Raw genomic sequence first — 16,724 nt, forward strand, 5'->3', positions numbered from 1 at the left:
ATGGTAGGGTGTGGGTGTGGGACCCACCCTGTGAACAAACAAAGAGTCTCTCCCTCCCCACACACACACACACACACACACACACACAGAGTCCCTCCCTACACACACAGTCCTTCCCTATACACACATGCCCCCAGGGTACCAGTGTGGGCACCGTGCTTCTCCAGTTTGGCAATGCATCTAGGAGCCACATGGTGCGGGGTCAAGAAGGCAAGAAAATTGCTGGGAATGAGGCAGAGCTGGGATGCTGCATCCTGTTGATGTCTCCTCCGGGTCCTACTGCCCCTGGCTCCTGTCATCTTTGACAGGCAGCCAGGGGCAGATAAATATTTTCTAAATTTTTTAGGGGCCCCACAGGCAGGATAGAAAGGCCTGGTGGGCTGAATTCAGCTCATGGACCATATTTTGCCCACCCCTGCTCTAACACTCTACAAGTTCCAATAATACCCTTTGCTATTGATTATCCCCAGTGCAGTATATTAAGGCCTGACAAGTTTCTTAGGAAAAAAAGATGTTGGAAAGATGTTGGAAATATCAAGAATAACAAAAAAGGGGCTTTGGAAATATCTGGATTGTCAGTGCTGGATTTGACTGCATTGGGGCATCTAGCATAAGTTCTGGAAGACTCACAGGGGCTTGTCTTAAAGATATGTACAGTAAAAGCTATGTTATCTGACATTCTGGGAATGGGGGGTGCCAGTTAATTAAATATGCTTAACCAAATATGGTTAATCAAATAGACTGCATCCGGTACACCAGGGCTTTCACTCCGTGGCATCAGTGTACTGGGGGATAGGAAGGAGGGCCCCATGCAGGCTGCTGTGCCCTGGGCCATGGTCCGTAAGGAAGAAGTGAAGAAGAAGAACTTAGCTCGTGGTGGCAAAACCACAAATGGGTTTTACTTTTGCCGTGTCCCTCGGAAGGAAGTTTTGTATTGATAGATGCCAGTTAGTAGATCTTTCCGGTTGGTAAAGTGCCAGATAACACAGCTTTTGCTTTATTTTGAGATCTCAACTTCTTTAGTGTTGAATCTTTAAGATATTTATTCTTTCCCCTTAAATGCTCTTTGAAACATTTTCAAGGACTCTATCAGTTTTACATCCATTAAGGTTTCTTCTCTTATGCTATAATTACACTAGTTTTCCAAAATATTCAAGATCCTATTTTATAATGCAGACAAAAACCAGGACCCTCTGAAAGTGAGAAGCAGAACCCTCTTCTTTTTTTCTGAAAATATAAACCCTACAGCCCTAATCTGCATATCATGAAGAAACAAAACAAACAACGCCACTCCCCCCCTTCCCCCCCCAAGAAGTTCAGTTTTATTTACCTTGCAGGTCACTGTAAAATCCCGGGGGCTGTGGCAGAACTGGGAATTTCCGTTATGAGAAATTAGCTTAGTTCTTAAGTTAGTAGGTGTCAGGTTGATTTTTCACACCCTGGATATAATGCAAATGGCATAGAGAAAGCATGAGAAGAATTAGTAGAAATTGTATCAACTTCCTGGATTGTGGGAGTTTACTTTTGTTGTATTAATCAAGTATGCAAAATTCTTATTTGCTTCTTGTCTAATAGTTTCAGTTTGTTTATAACTCTTTCCAGCAAGCTTTTCTTTTTTTTTAGTTGATCTTAACACATTATCCATGTAGATTATCCCAGGGTATTTTAGATAGTGCTATACCATAAGGCTATGCTGAAGTTCTAGTTAATACAGAATACATTAGGTTGCTTAGAATGCATCCTGCAGAGACTTATATTGAAACCAAGGCATAAAGTTAGATGCGAGTATAAGGATTTGCAGCATGGGGACCATAACTGGCTCTGTATTGGCAATACATTGCATCCAGGCTAGTTTTCGTGGATTTGCAGTTGATTTGTGGACGAACTGTAAATTGCTGGTTTTGGAGCGTAAGGCTAAGTACAGACAGTAAGAAAGCCTGAGGCTGAATTGATTCAGCCTTTGCAAATTAATCTAAGCTGCACAGATTAAATTGAAACAGAAGTGAACAGACATCTTCCTTTTGATTCAGGAAATGTAGTTCAGGCCAGAAGCTGGAGGGTGCTAGAGCACAGCTCTCTGGCTGTGTGTTCGCTTCTTCTTCCTGCTGCCCCCAAGGTCTCTGGATTTGCAGCCCAGAATTACAGCAGCAAGACTTTGCTGGATTGCTCATTACTTCCTCTCCTTGCTTCTAGGTGCCTCTGGGATTTGTAGTCCACAGTTGCATCTAACAGCAAGTTTGAGTGGGGGAAGGAGTGTTTAACTCCCTCCCTGGTCCCAGACCCCAGTTGGGGTATGTCTGGGGTGGGGGCGGCCAGTTCTCCCCCCCCACCCCCAGACTGGGCTGCATCCTCAGCTGGGTTTGCCCCCACAATTCTCACTTTATCAGCCAGCCCTCACTGCTCCAACTAGGCAGCAGAGGGGTGGGGCCAGTCCTGATTTCTGGAACTGACAGCACAGCCCAGCCCAGGGCTGGAAAGCATGCTGGGATGCTGGGGGACTGTGATTTAACTTGAACCAGGACAGGGTCTTGGACAGAAGTTTCATAAACCAGTTTGACCCAAATCAGTTAGGTCTGATACTGCATTCAACCAGGTTTATCTTAAACCCATTGCAACCATTTTGAAACTGATTCATGTGGACTGAGCTTCTGATCTGTTACAGGTTTAAACCAGTTTCTGATCACTTATAACCAATTTATGTGCAACTTCTGTCCCTAGCCCAGAGCTCTAAAGATGGAAATATATTACCCTTTATGTGCCTTAATGGCAGGTTTCCAGCTGCATAAATAGTGGTTTTGGCACTTAAGCAGTTTGCAGTTCTGTTACTCTGTATTACCCAGGGAGAATGGGCACATACTGTACATACACATATTAATACTGAACATGTGTAGTGGAGTACATATTTGCTAAGCATGTATGCAACTATGTACACAAACCAAAATTATATGCACATCACAAAATTGTAGTCAGACAAAAACCTATGAGTAGTGGGACTTTGAGGACCATCCTCCTGGATTTTAGCTCCAGTAACTGAATGGTTAGGGCATTTGTCCAGGAAGTAAGGTAGCCAGGTTCTAGGCCCCTATGTCTTTGACTTCCCAGAATAATGCTCTAATCTTTACATTTGGGGCTACATTTGAAGATGGGTTCCTGGGACTGAGACAGGGAAGTATATAGGACCAGAAGAAAGAAATCAAGAAGCTATCTGGCTCAGTGAGATGGATGCTGCCCTAGAAGGAAACAGGCCTTGGATTCTAATCTGGGTCCTTGTTCCTAGTGGAGCACAAACTTTCCAGTCAATCTCCCTTCATTTCATTTCATGAGTATTAAATTCAGGGTATAGTAGCTCAGATTCAGTGCTGGAGTGAATACTAAGTAATGCCTGCTATGTGGTATAGTGGTTAGAGTACTATGCTAAGAAGTCAGATGAAATGCAGGATCAAATCGTCCCTAGTCTCCTACTAACTGCATGAGTGCCTTAACCACTGGGCTAAAATATAAGAGGCCCTTCCTCCTCCACTGCCAGGGGGGACTTATGCCCAGGTATACGTGCAGGTATGTTGATATGACTGTATGCTTAAATGTCTGCACTGCAGGGAACAAAGAGTTACCAACTGTAAATAAGTACCATCTATGTGGACAGAGCCTAGTAGAATTTGGTCTTAAATATTTTGGCATCAATTTCTATATTTTAGGGAACACTTTCCTCTTCATGCTGTACAGGGGCAAATGAAGTCAGAAGAAACAAACTTTCCTCCTTTAAATAAGAAAGGGGCTAGCTTGTCTTTGGTGAAAGTTCTTTGATTCTGGAAGCTATTTAATTTCCCCATTGCCTGACAAAGCTTGATGCATCTCCCTTCCCAGCCAGCTTTCTTCCAAAAAAGGCAAGGTTGAAAAGAGAGAGGTAATTGAAAAGAGAGAGGTTGCTAGAAGCTAATGGGGAATGGGCAATTCGTTGACTTGAGCAAGTACATTGTATAAACATCTGAATGTATTGTGTAGGACTCTCTGGGAAGAGGTTGACTTTGCAGATCAATTTATTAGTCTGCATTTTGCTTACTCCACTTCCTTGGGTGGGGATGGGGGTGGGGAGGAAGCAACTCCACATGATTTTCTTTGTCAATATCCTACTCATCAATTTCTCCAAAAGACTGTACCAAAACTATCCTCTGTCTTACATTCTGGCAGCCTTCTGAAGCCTTGACATGCTATCGTTATGGGTACCTCTTGGGAGACTGTTGCCAGTCATTCATTTTAATAAGTAATCTCCAGTAAAGCCTTTGAAGCAGTGTTGCTTAGATACAGTCTAAATGTGCTCTTATTATAAGGCTTACGCTGGTTCACATCTTATCACAAGCATACAGGTTAGGTGTTGGTTTGTATAACATACAGAATGCAAGCACTGAACCCTGTGATACTGAGAGTCAGGAGTTCACTATATATTGAATATGCACTTACATAAGGAGCTCTAGATCTTCTGGTTTTATGTAGGGGCATTAGACTCATTCCTTAATATATGAAGCAATACATTAAAAAGGTTAGTATCTACTATGGCTGTAAACAGTAAATTTAGCAATATTATGTATGCTTGTAATTTGAATAATTGTAAACTTATTGTAAAGGCTGCAGAAATAATAGGAGAATTCATTTCTCTTTAAACCTTTAGTTGAGGCAGTGCATGTGTGTCATCTGTTTTGAAATGTGCCATAATTATTAGATACAGCTTTAGCAGAGTATCATACAAGGTAGTTTCCTTATGTAAATTCTCAAGCTGCTGTAAAAGCTTTTATTATAGGCATAACCTTGCATGCAAATGTGACAGCACAATCAAATACTTAACTACATTGACTCATCAGTACAGCCTTAAAATTGTGCTTATTAGTTACTACCCTACTGTGAGCCTTCTCTGTTTCTCTCTCCCTTTCTCTCTCTGTCTCTGTCTCTCTCTTTCTCTTTCTCTCTCTCTTCTTTTTTCAATCAAATCAGGATCTATTGAAAAATGTAGATGGTCACAAAAAGACCTTCCAAGAGATCCACCGGGCTAGGTCTGTTAATGGAGTGCCTGTTCCACCTGAGCAGCTAGAGGATATGGCAGAAAGGTAAGAAGATTTTCAATCTTACATTAAACATCTTCTGTGAATGACAAGGAACTTGTTTGCTTTATATCTTTGCATGTACAAGTTGAGAAAAGGAAAAGTATTTGTATACACATATCTCCTATATAGTATATAATATATACATTGTAATATGTATAATAACATATTCAGTATATAGTATTCTGAGAAGCCTGATAGTAATTAATAAGTGCTAGGGGTCAACTTAAATACACTGTGGGACTTGAAAAAGGAATATATTTTCTTACCAAGTGTTATTGGTAAGAATTGGTAAGTTATGACTTGGCAGAAGAAGGAATATTATATAACAACACTTGTGATGCTTATGAAAGAATTGGAAGAGGGATGACTTGGTCATGAAAATAATTTAGTCATATACCTAAATTGATTATTTACTTCTCTGAATAAGCAGTTTTAAAATATGTTTGCTATAAATGAGCAGTCTTCAGAGTGTTGACCAGACAGAATTAAATATGCCTGCAGGTTTTGCATTAGATCAAATGTTAGAAAGATATAGCACAGATAACACAATAGCTTGAGCCTCTAAAAAAAAAATCTCTCAGTTTCTCCTACGTACGGAATGTTGCACTGTTTTACTACAGTATGATTCATTCCTAGGTTTAATTTTGTTACCTCTTCATCTGAGCTCCATCTGTTGAAAATGGAATTCCTGGAACTGAAGTACCGGCTGCTGTCACTCCTAGTTCTTGCAGAATCCAAGTTAAAATCATGGATTATCAAATATGGGAGGAGAGAGTCAGTTGAGTTACTGCTACAAAATTATATTGTAAGTATTTGTTTTCTTCTTGATTGTTTGAAGTACACACATTCAAAATGACTGAAAATAAGGAGTCTAAAAACCTACAGAGAAAAAACCCAAATTTGTTAGTCACCAGTTTTCTCTGACTGCACTTTTAAAAAGGAACTTTGCATAAAGAGTATACACAAGGGGAGGATTGACCTCCTTCCATATAATCTGGGCTGAAGACATGGTACATCTTTCCACACTGATCACTTCCTAATGTTTTCACCTGTTATGACTAGTAAATTGTCCTGATTCTGAATGTGTATAATAAAAACTGAGCCACAAAATGTGATAGCTAGGTAAGAAATTACGCACCTTTTGTAAGTAAGCTGCTGACTGAATTCTCCTTTGAGGAGGAATTCCCTTACTGACAAAGAAATGCTGGTGAAACCCTGTACTTGACAGCTGGTGTGGAGCTTTCTTATCGTTATCCGCTCCTTCAGCAACCACTACCTGGATGCAAGTCTTCATTCAAATGAAGACTCTGCACAGAGAAACAGGGAGCATTACCAAGTATGCATATTGTCCTCCTCTACATAGTAGTGCAACTTTGGGATCAGTTATATGATGATTCCCACTCTGAAATGCAAAATGAGGATATCAGAATGAAAATAATGCTGTTTGTGCCTTCAGCTCTTAGAAGTGCTAACTGTCTGCCCCCCAACCCTAACTTACTGGGAAGTGATTTGGGATTTGAAAGCCCACGTATCTGCAGTTCACAGGTAGAACTGCAAATCAATTTGCATGCAAAGTTTCCATTGTTAAAAGCAAAGAGATGCAGCATGCAAGGATAGCGCACAGTCTGTCTGTGAAGCTAAAGAAAAAGTTCTGAGTAATGATAGCTATAAGGAATGAGAGATGTAAGGCTGAAAACAAAGTATCTGCATACATATTAAGTATGTTAATATGCAAGTAATTATGTCTTTTTAAGCCAGAATATTTTCCCCTGCTGTGCAGCTTTTGTGTATGATGTCTTTTGTTCCTTTTCTGCTCTGGAAAACCGTTTTTTCATGTACTGTATTGAAAAGCATGTTTAAGACTATCCCAACCATATAATTCGTCCAATAAAAGATATCACCCACAAAATCCTTGCCTCTCTCATATTTCCTGGACCATGATGGCTACAACATCACTCTCACATTGGTTCAAATTGTGCCCTTTTAGATGCTTTCTATGTACCATCTCTAAAACCATTAGGTATTTACTGACAAATGTTGCTTCTTCATTTGTTCAGCTATACTTCCCATCCCAGGCCTTAAGCCATGACAACTTTGAGAAATTCATGGGAGGAGGAGGCTGTCAAGGAAAGAGTGCAAAGCTGATATTGGGCTCTGCCTATGCTCTGTATTCCCTACCTTCAAATGCTTTAATGTAGGGAGGAAGAGTACAAGAGAATTTAGATCTCACACTAAAAATAATACAGTTATAGAATCAGTTTAAACAAGAACATTAGATAGATTGAAGGGGTATTATTTATAGGACAGTAATAACTATGATAGCAATAATATTCTGCTACCGAAGACTGGACTATTGAAAGGCTTCTCTTAAGAGTCAAAGGACATAGATAGATGAAAAAGTTATACTGCTCTAAAAGGGTGGAGATTTACCACAGTTTATCTGATCCCAGGTAATTGTTCCATATGTCCCCTCTATTTTACGTAAAATGAAAGCTAAACCTTAGCTCTTTTATTCTTTCTGGATAAGTTTTACAGTTTAACTTCATTTAATGTCAGTTAAGAGCAGGCAACTGAAACAGTCACACCTGATTTAGCTGACATATCCCCACAAGATGTGAGTCTCTGCCCTCTTAAAACCATGTAAGTGTGTCTGTCCATACCCAAAAAATTAAATTACCATTGAAGATCAAATTAGGTAATTAGGTTTTTTTTTTTAGCAAATAGATGCTTATCTTTTCAAATGTTTATTTTCCCATTTACTTTACAGAATTACATGCTTAAATTACATGAACTGTAGTACTTTGCAAAATTGTGCTGAGGCTTCAGTATGCATCTAAGGGCAAAAAGTGCTTTTGATGACAAAATGGCTTTTGCATTGCAGGGCTAATTTAAAGTCAAAAAGTATTTACTTGATTTATTTAAAATATTGACAGAATATTGTTATTGAAACAGGTGCATGCAACATTTTGAGTAGAATAATTTTTATTTAATTTATAATAATTTTAATTTGTTTATTTTCAGTTTTCAGTATTAACTGAGGACAAATACATAAAGAATTAAGTTTCCCAAATATAGATTGGCAATATAATATTTCTACATAATAGTGTTCAATTTGAAGCATCAGAACTACCAACAGGCAGAAACAGAATTAGATATATGTTACAAAATATTTGCAAAAAAATTCTTTCAGCATTTCAACAGCATTTGCTTTAACAATATTGCCTACTTTTGCATTCTATTTCCACGTATTTGAAAGGGGGATGAAAGTTATTGGAAAGAGCTGAAGTTCTCATATGATTATGATTGCCACACTTCATTGTTGCAGTGTAGACATGCCCTCAGAGAATATTCACATCAGATACTAGGTTTTAACAACTAATCGTCCCATCATAGAACTGAAATGTAACATGGGAGCTGTATGGCCAATAATAGCCAACACACACAGCTCAAATTTTGGATATTTTAAATGTATTGCTTGTGCAGAAACTCCTCATGTAGAACCAAAATTATTAAAGGTGTATGACAATTTTTTCTTGAAAAATATATTTTAAAAAACAAGCAGATTATTCATTAAAAGAAGCAAAAAATGTTGACTCTAGCACTTCTTATAAATTATTGAATCAGCTCTGTTTAGAAGTAAAAGTTCAAAGCAGGACACAAGAGTCTTTGAAATAATCCCAAAGGTAAAACCTTATACAGCACTTGGAAAAAGCAGCCTCCTTCAGTGCAGTGCTTCTTTAATGCAACTTTCCACCTGTTTCAGAAGAGGTGAAAAAAAGATAAAGGAATATGTTTCTTCTCTTAGAGTGAAACCCACTACCACACAGAGTCTTCGTATCGATGCGTTTCCACTTAGATCTCAGCAGAAGAGTTATTTACTGAATAATAAATAATAACTCTTCAGTCAGGTCTTTGGACCTTGCTGAATTCTAAACCTAAGTACAGACATTTAAAAAAGCCCAAGAATTGATCTAAGTTATGCAGTTTTCTGTAAGTGGCATAGTTTAGACTGGCAGACAAGGTTCTTTGGGTGAATCTGATAGTTTAGACTGTTAGCGAGCAACACGTGTTTGCCCTTTGGTGGGAGGGTGCCCGGCATGGGTAAGCATTCCCCCCTCCTCCTGCTGTGTCATTGGTCAGATGCAGGAGGGCAGCACAGAGGAAGGGAAGCATCTGTATCCCTGCATGAACCCCATCATGAAGCATCCTACAATGTACACACAGGCCTGCCACTGAGCTAAATAGACCTCCCCCAGCCTGTGAAGGGGTGCAGCACCATACAGCCTAAGTGGGCTGCTGGGCATGGGTGAGCACTCCTCTGTCGTGAATTGCCTGCCTGTGGCTAATAGACGATGTGGCAGGAGGAGTGGAGAATGCTCATCCATGCCTGGCAGCCCGGTCGGGCTCCATGTCAGGTATGTGTGTATGTCATGAGATGCTTCATGACAGGGTTAATAAAGGGACACAGATACCTCCTTTCTCCCCGCACTGCCTGCCAATGTCTGAGAGGTGGCCAGAGGCAGGAGTCAGGGCTGCAGAAAGAGTTTATGCTGGACAGGTCTCTGCTGACTCAGGTCTGGCACTAAAGTTCGATGCATCAGTCTAACCTAAATCAATTGAGTGCACATTGATCCAGGTCTATCTTAAACCAGGTTTGACCAGTTTATATGTGCCAAACTTCTGTTCTGTTATGAGTTTCAACTAGTTTCTGATCACTAAGACCCATACAAACGTAATGTCTGTACCTGGCCTGTCAATCCCTACAAATTCCAGCAAGAAAGAGCAATTAGCACCTTGACCTCAGAGTATGTTAAAAATATGTATTGGAAAGACAAGAAACTCGCTGAAGGAGACTCTTCATAATTAATTATTAATGCCAAGAGGAATTCAGGATATTGCTTCATACAAGAATAGAGGAACAATATAGCAATTTGCAAAGCCCTGTCTTCATGTAATAGTAATTCAAGGAAAATAGCTTCATTATTACTGTGTAGCATTTGATTTTTTTACCTCTAACCATTTTTTTTCCTTTTCAGTCTGTTATTGAAAACAGTAGATTCTTTGAGCAGTATGAAGTTACATACAAAATCTTGAAAAAGGCAGCTGAAATGTATGCCAAAGCTAATGGCTCAGGTAAATACTTGTATATATTACAATTCAGGTAACCCTTTAATCACTGTTGACTCTGATAGCTCTTTAAAGGATTTCCTGTATTTAGGATCCAGCAATCCTTTTGTTCAGTGCACTGTAGCTCAGGTGCACTGCAGCTCAGTTAGTCATTTGGGATCCAGTCAGACTCAATGGATTTATCTGTGTTTGTATTGACCTCACAGATACTAGAAAGATACAATGAGAACATGAGTATTAATTGTTAAAGTGTTCTTTTTTGTGTACATGTGAAAGCTTTGCAACTTAGAAAGAGCAAGGTAACTTCAAGGTGATGTGAGAATGTCATTAGTCTCTGAGAACTGAAAAAGCATAGAAAGCTTAGACCACCTATGCTTTGCTAGTCTCCCCCTCTCTATTTGAAAAACCAGAACTCCCTCCAAAAATAAGTAGAACAGATATTTAATAGTAATCAGAACAACAATCATTATTAATAATGATTTTTGCTGTTTTTTGCTGTATTGGGGTTGGCCTGTAGCTTCAGCCTTCCAGTGAAGGAGAACTTATATTTGTCCTTTATTGAGTTCCCAATGAGTTCTCATATATCTGAGAAATTAAGCATGTCATGGATGTGATTTTTTTTTAATGACAAAAATTCAGTGGCATCAATTTACATTTATGCAGGTGCAAATGGGAGTAGAATTTCACTGAATGTTTTGTAAATGGAAATGCATTGCTGAGGCACTGTGTATTATGGGGTAGTGCAGTAGTTCTTAATCTTTTTAGACCCAAACCACCCCTCACTAAACATGAAACATTCCTCATTAGATTTGAGGCAACCCTTGGAAAATGCCAGCTCTTAGTTTTCACTCATTTTTTGAATACAGAAAAATAATATAGCAAGTTTCTATTACAAAGAACTAAGAAAAACCACACCAGGCCAGAATATTTTAAATGCTAAGATTTCCTATTTGAAATCTATGGATTTATCTTGTAAATCATGTTTGTACACCTAAGGCCCCCTCTGTACATTACAGGTATTGCTCACTTAACCAGCTATACGTGCAAAGTTGCTATCATGCATTAAAAGGTCCAACCACCTCTAAAGTTAGCCCTCAAAAATATGTACTAACTTTATAGCTGGTTGCTATCCAGTTTTAATTTGCACTTGTCCCCTACGGCTGGGACTCTGTCAGCTGACTGAGTTCCCAGCCTCAGGGGAGCACTGTACATAGCCAGGGCTGGAAGCCCTCCAGCTGAGGGTCCCTCAGCCCTGGCAGTGTCCAGAAACTGAAGACTCTGGGTCCTGGCAGTGCCCCATAGGTACCAGGACTCAGAGTCCATAGCTATGGGACTCTGGGTCCTAGCAGCCACAGGGCGCTCCTGCAGTCTCCCAGGGGGACATGGAGCCCCTGGTGGCTGGGAGATAGCAGCAGTTGTGGTCTCCCAGCCCTGGGGAGGGGAAGTGGGGGGTACACTCCAATGGCTGGGAGATCTCAGCAGCTGAAGGGACTCTCAGCCACAGGAACTTGCCCAGGATTGAGCTCCCCCTGCACCAGCAATTAGAGATGATAGAATCTAATGTGTGATCCCACAATCATTCCTCCTGTCATGCACATGTAGAGGGGCCCTAACAATGCTTGGAAGCTTGTGGCACCCTTGAAAGGGTTCTAGAATGCCACAACATCCTGGTTGAGAAGCACTGGTATTGTACTTGGGTAGTATTTTATTTCCTTAAAAAAACAAACTTGTCAACAGTACACATAATCAACAACAAGAGCATAAATCAACAAAATATGGGAAACTTGGCATTTTTTTGCATATCTTAATTCATAGACTATATTCTTAATTCCTCGGTCTTAATGTTGCATTAATATGAGATTATGCCTTCAGTATGACTGTATATCTAACCTCCTAAAAAGGAAAAGGGAAGAAAATATGATTTCCTGTTTTATTTCTTTAAAAAAATACTAAAACATTTTAGAATTTTTGTTAATAAATGCATCTCATTTAAATAGTTCTAAACATGGTAGCCCTCAGCTCAAAAGTTTTAATTCATGTTTAAATATTCACCATTGCTATATGTATTTCAGTGGAAGAAGTAGAAAATGTAATGAAATTCATGAATGAAACAACAGCACAGTGGAGGAACCTGTCAGTAGAGGTGAGAAGTGTAAGGAGCATGTTAGAAGAAGTGATTGCTAACTGGGACAGATACAGCAGCACTGTGGCCAGTCTACAAGCCTGGCTGGAGGATGCTGAAAAAATGCTGAATCAGCCTGAATTAGCCAAAAAGGTAAGGCATAAGTAGTTATTTAATCCAGCTTTGGGATGTGCTTTTTATCAGGGTTTGGTGAGGAGTTAAAGCTTAGAAATTTTAGGAAATGAGTTATGTATGTGTTTTAACAAAAAATTATTGATGAAATAGGAGGCTCTATGCTAAGAATTGGAAAGTAATTTTAGCTGCTAGGTAAATTGACATATCTCTATATAATGATTCTTCCAATTCCAGCATCAGGGAACTTCAGATTCCTATCCCACTTTCTGTGTGAATATATATATATTTATCATAATTGTTTTGAGGTACACACATGTACATACATATATGCACAGCAGTGGAAAAGATGATTATTATTTCCTGGGTAAGTGCCCCAACTGCACAGCTGTTAGTTTATACCCACAGGTTAGCCCTCTTTCTCCTGTGGTGCCTAATACACTTCAGTCATGGGTTTTTAGCCAAATTTATTTTCATGGCTTCCACTTATGTGTCCAGAATGGGCACTCATATGTGGTAGAATACCTACCTTGCCAGTGCATAGTGTACTGTGCATGCTTATTCTACACACACACATATCCACAATGCACGGGTAATCACAAGCTATACATAAGTGCCAAAAATACTAGCTGTATAGCTGGAAAACTGCCACTTAGGCATGGAAAGGGAAATAGAATTCAGCCCAATGTGAATAGTCCTGATACATTTGATTAGTGGGCAGCTGAGATGGTAGAAAACATGATACATACAGTTTAGCACATGGCTTTCAGCAGTATGTATGTGGGGCTTGTGCATCATCTGTGAGATAAAATACCAATATATTCTTTGTGTATGAATATTTTAGACAAAATTAGTCTGTATTTGTCTGGAGTTTTAAAGCTTCATTTTAAAGCAGATTTTTAAAATAAAAACATGAACGTGTATATATAATACTACATAATCACTGCTGATATTAATATGATAAATTCACTCCCTTCTGACTTTTACCCACATTCTGACCCTTTCGCTAATCCATCTACAGGGAGGTTGTTTGAGTACTTTTAATGTCCCAGGTCTGTGGGCAATTTCAAATATGCACCATTTCAAAAAATAAAATGTTCTGATACACAAATATAATGCATTTTCCCCAACATTTGACTTTCTCCCTTAGATTACACTGACCAAGACTCTGTTCCCAGTGTACTGATGGGTAACAGAATTCACTTCTGGTGCTGAACACTTTGGAAATGAAGTACTAGGTCTTAAGATACTATCAAAATTAAGTAGGGAAACTTGTCTTTGATATTTTTATAGGCTTCTATAATTTATTAGCTTTAACTTTCCTGCTGAGGTTTGTACAGTTCAGTTCTTGGTGACAAAGCAGCATTGTTTGCAGGTGGACTAAAATGATAAAATACCATCAATAATATGAAATAAAGCATTTTTTAAAATATTGGTTCTATAACATATGTAAAAATCCAGGATACTGAAGTGTGAAATAAGAATTTTACTAGCATTTAACTGAGGAGTCCAGCATAATTCTCTTATCTTCACTGCTCACAATAACTATGGTGCGTTCCAAACATTGGCCATAAAAACTTCATACCGCACCATCATTCTTTCTCCTCTTTCCTCTATCTCTGACTGATTTAAAGTATTGTATATGTACCATTATTGTAGAGATTCTGTCTTGAACTTTTAGTGCATCATTTGGATACTTGCCCAAATATGACTAGGGTAGAGTCACATGGATTCTCTAAAAATAGTTGAAATACAACAGTATGTCTTACTATAGAATAATCCAGTCTTCCTGGAACACCAGCAACCACTAGAAAGTAAGTAGCCATGAAGAATGTGGCTCAATAATTTCAAATGCACATAAGGGAAATCCTTACTGAGAAATCCTTTCTGAGGAGTTTCTGATGGCAATTCCACTGCATTATTCTGTCAGGCAGAACAGATTTGTTGCCCACTGAAAATCGCCCACTAATCTTGTGTGTTCTGCAAGTGGATCTGCAGGTGGTTACCATCATTCGTTGGAAACATTATACAGTCTCAGTGGGTGTATCTATATGTGCAGTTAATGTGACACAATAAACTCTGGGGCAATTCGAGCTGGAGTCAGCTGCTCCTGGGTGCAGCGTCTACATATGTTCCTGAGACAGCAGCAATTTGAGCCGGGGCAGAGCAAGCCCCCAGCTGGCTGGGCTGACCAGGTGAAGTGTCAGCATCTTCAATGGGTGTTTCAGCACAGTTAATTACACTTCCGTATGATAGTGCTATCCCCAACAGTACTGTCTTATGGCACACGTTAATTAATTTACTGCACCCTGATACTGGTGCATCCATAAACTGTAATACCTTGCTGCAGATATAATTAGTCTACTGTGCAGTAAAGTGCACATGTAAATGCACCCAGTTGCAACAGTCTCTGTGATCTGTCTCAGCACAACCTCAGTAGTGTGCCTAGGCCCCTCCCTTTGCAGGTTTATGTAAGGCCACCTGGAAGGGGTTGTGAGGAAATCCAGACAGAAGGCAGGGTAGGGTGGTATCTTAGAGAGAGACTGGTTCGTCAGGTGCTATGAATGGACTGTAGAAAGCAAGGGTCTTAAATAGAAAGGAAAGGATCAGGAGGAGGGGACACTGTTCAGAAAAGCAAAATGTGGGTAGATTACATCAAGAAGCTAGGGCTCCAGTCATTTTTTAAAGAACATCTCTGATGGATTGAGAGGAATGATAAATAAAATAGTCCCTAGTCACCTCCCTAGCCCAGTGTTACTCAACTAGGGTGCCATGACATCTTTGGGTGCCTTGAGTTTTTTTAAACGGTGATGCAGAGTGCTATGTAATATTAATGCTATTAGGTATGCAAACATGTTTCACGCTATAAACTCAGATATTTCAGATAGGAATCCATAGTTTTGCAAACAGTCTGACCTGTTGAAGTCTCTGAGTTCTTTGCAAAAGAAGAACTGTTTTATTATTTGTCTGTAATCAAAAAGCAAGTAAAAACTAAGAGCTGGCATTTTATGAGCAGTGGCCCAAGTCCAAAAATTTGAGAACCACTGCTTTAAACAATGAACACTTAATGTATGTCTTGTTATTATTTTCTATGTAGCCATACTGGAAGTATTATGAATGTTGATAAATTATGAAATCTGAATCAACTGTTTTTAACAAATGTAACTTTTTGAAACCTTGAGATTGCTAATATAAAATGAGCCTAAATTATTCTTGTATAGTTCTGCCAGCAGGATGTTGTATAAATGGCAACATAACAGGAGCAACCCTTGAAGTCATTGTACTTTAGAATCAGATGTCTGGTGCCCAATTTCTTCTCTGGTTTTCCCTTCTTTTTAGGCTGGAGAGAGAGGGAAGAGAAGGATAGTGAGTCATTTGTTAAGGATTCTGTACTAACTGAGAATTAACCCTGCCTTCCCTTCATACACACAGAAGCATATTTCATTGGGCAGACCAGCATACTAGAGAGGCTCCATCCATTCACTCCCTGCGCCACCTTCTTTCCCCCTGGGTTCTTTTTCACTCACCTGCTTTTATGGGAGAGTAAATAGGCATGAAGAACCTGTTTACTGCACTACCCATGAACCTTATATTCAGGTAACCTGTACAGGATTTGGAAGGTAGGACAGGGCAGTTCCTACTAGATGCAAGCATATAGTTCAGACTGTTATCTAGCCCATTAAAATTAGTAGTTCAGAGATTTGAATAAGAGTAGTGTGATTTAAGTGTGGCTACCAGGTAAAGTATAGATACTGATTTATAGACAACAGGCAGACGCTCTCTCCTTCCATTAAAATAGCAGGCTATCTTGCTAGTTCATTAAGGTATAAATTTGCAATGTAAGACATACACTTTGCATCCTTTAGTGCCTAAAAGGAAAAGGCTTATCTTTGCCTGTAGTTGGTGACTTGAATTTATTTTATGAAACTTATGCAAAATGTTATGGTGCTTGTTGTATTTTGTTATTTAGGACTTCTTCCGACATTTACCTCATTGGATCCAGCAGCACACAGCCATGAATGATGCTGGTAACTTTCTTATTGAAACGTGTGATGAAACTATTTCCAGAGATCTTAAACAGCAATTACTACTTCTAAATGGCAGATGGAGAGAACTGTTCATGCAGGTTAAGCAGGTATGCATTTTAATGATTGCTGTTTTAAAACTATCATTACTGCATTGCTATGTTGCAGGGCCCAATGAAAGTTGCTTGGACAACTTTCCAGGAAGCGTTAGGCCATATCTAA

At 39.3% G+C, this 16,724-nt stretch overlaps 1 protein-coding gene across 1 annotated transcript in view; it reads left to right on the forward strand.

The window, feature by feature from the left end:
- The window catches only part of SYNE1 (spectrin repeat containing nuclear envelope protein 1), a 631,505-nt gene that overhangs the window by 230,916 nt on the left and 383,865 nt on the right, over positions 1 to 16,724 (forward strand). Inside the window, exons 13-17 of the mRNA XM_019526891.1 lie at positions 4,987 to 5,099; positions 5,733 to 5,901; positions 10,133 to 10,229; positions 12,296 to 12,498; positions 16,448 to 16,612. Coding sequence (XP_019382436.1) covers positions 4,987 to 5,099; positions 5,733 to 5,901; positions 10,133 to 10,229; positions 12,296 to 12,498; positions 16,448 to 16,612 — 747 coding nt within the window. The remainder of the gene's footprint in view (positions 1 to 4,986; positions 5,100 to 5,732; positions 5,902 to 10,132; positions 10,230 to 12,295; positions 12,499 to 16,447; positions 16,613 to 16,724) is intronic.

Source organism: Gavialis gangeticus, unplaced genomic scaffold (genome assembly GCF_001723915.1).
Source record: "Gavialis gangeticus isolate Ggan-Ray unplaced genomic scaffold, GavGan_comp1, whole genome shotgun sequence".
NCBI lineage: Eukaryota > Metazoa > Chordata > Crocodylia > Gavialidae > Gavialis > Gavialis gangeticus.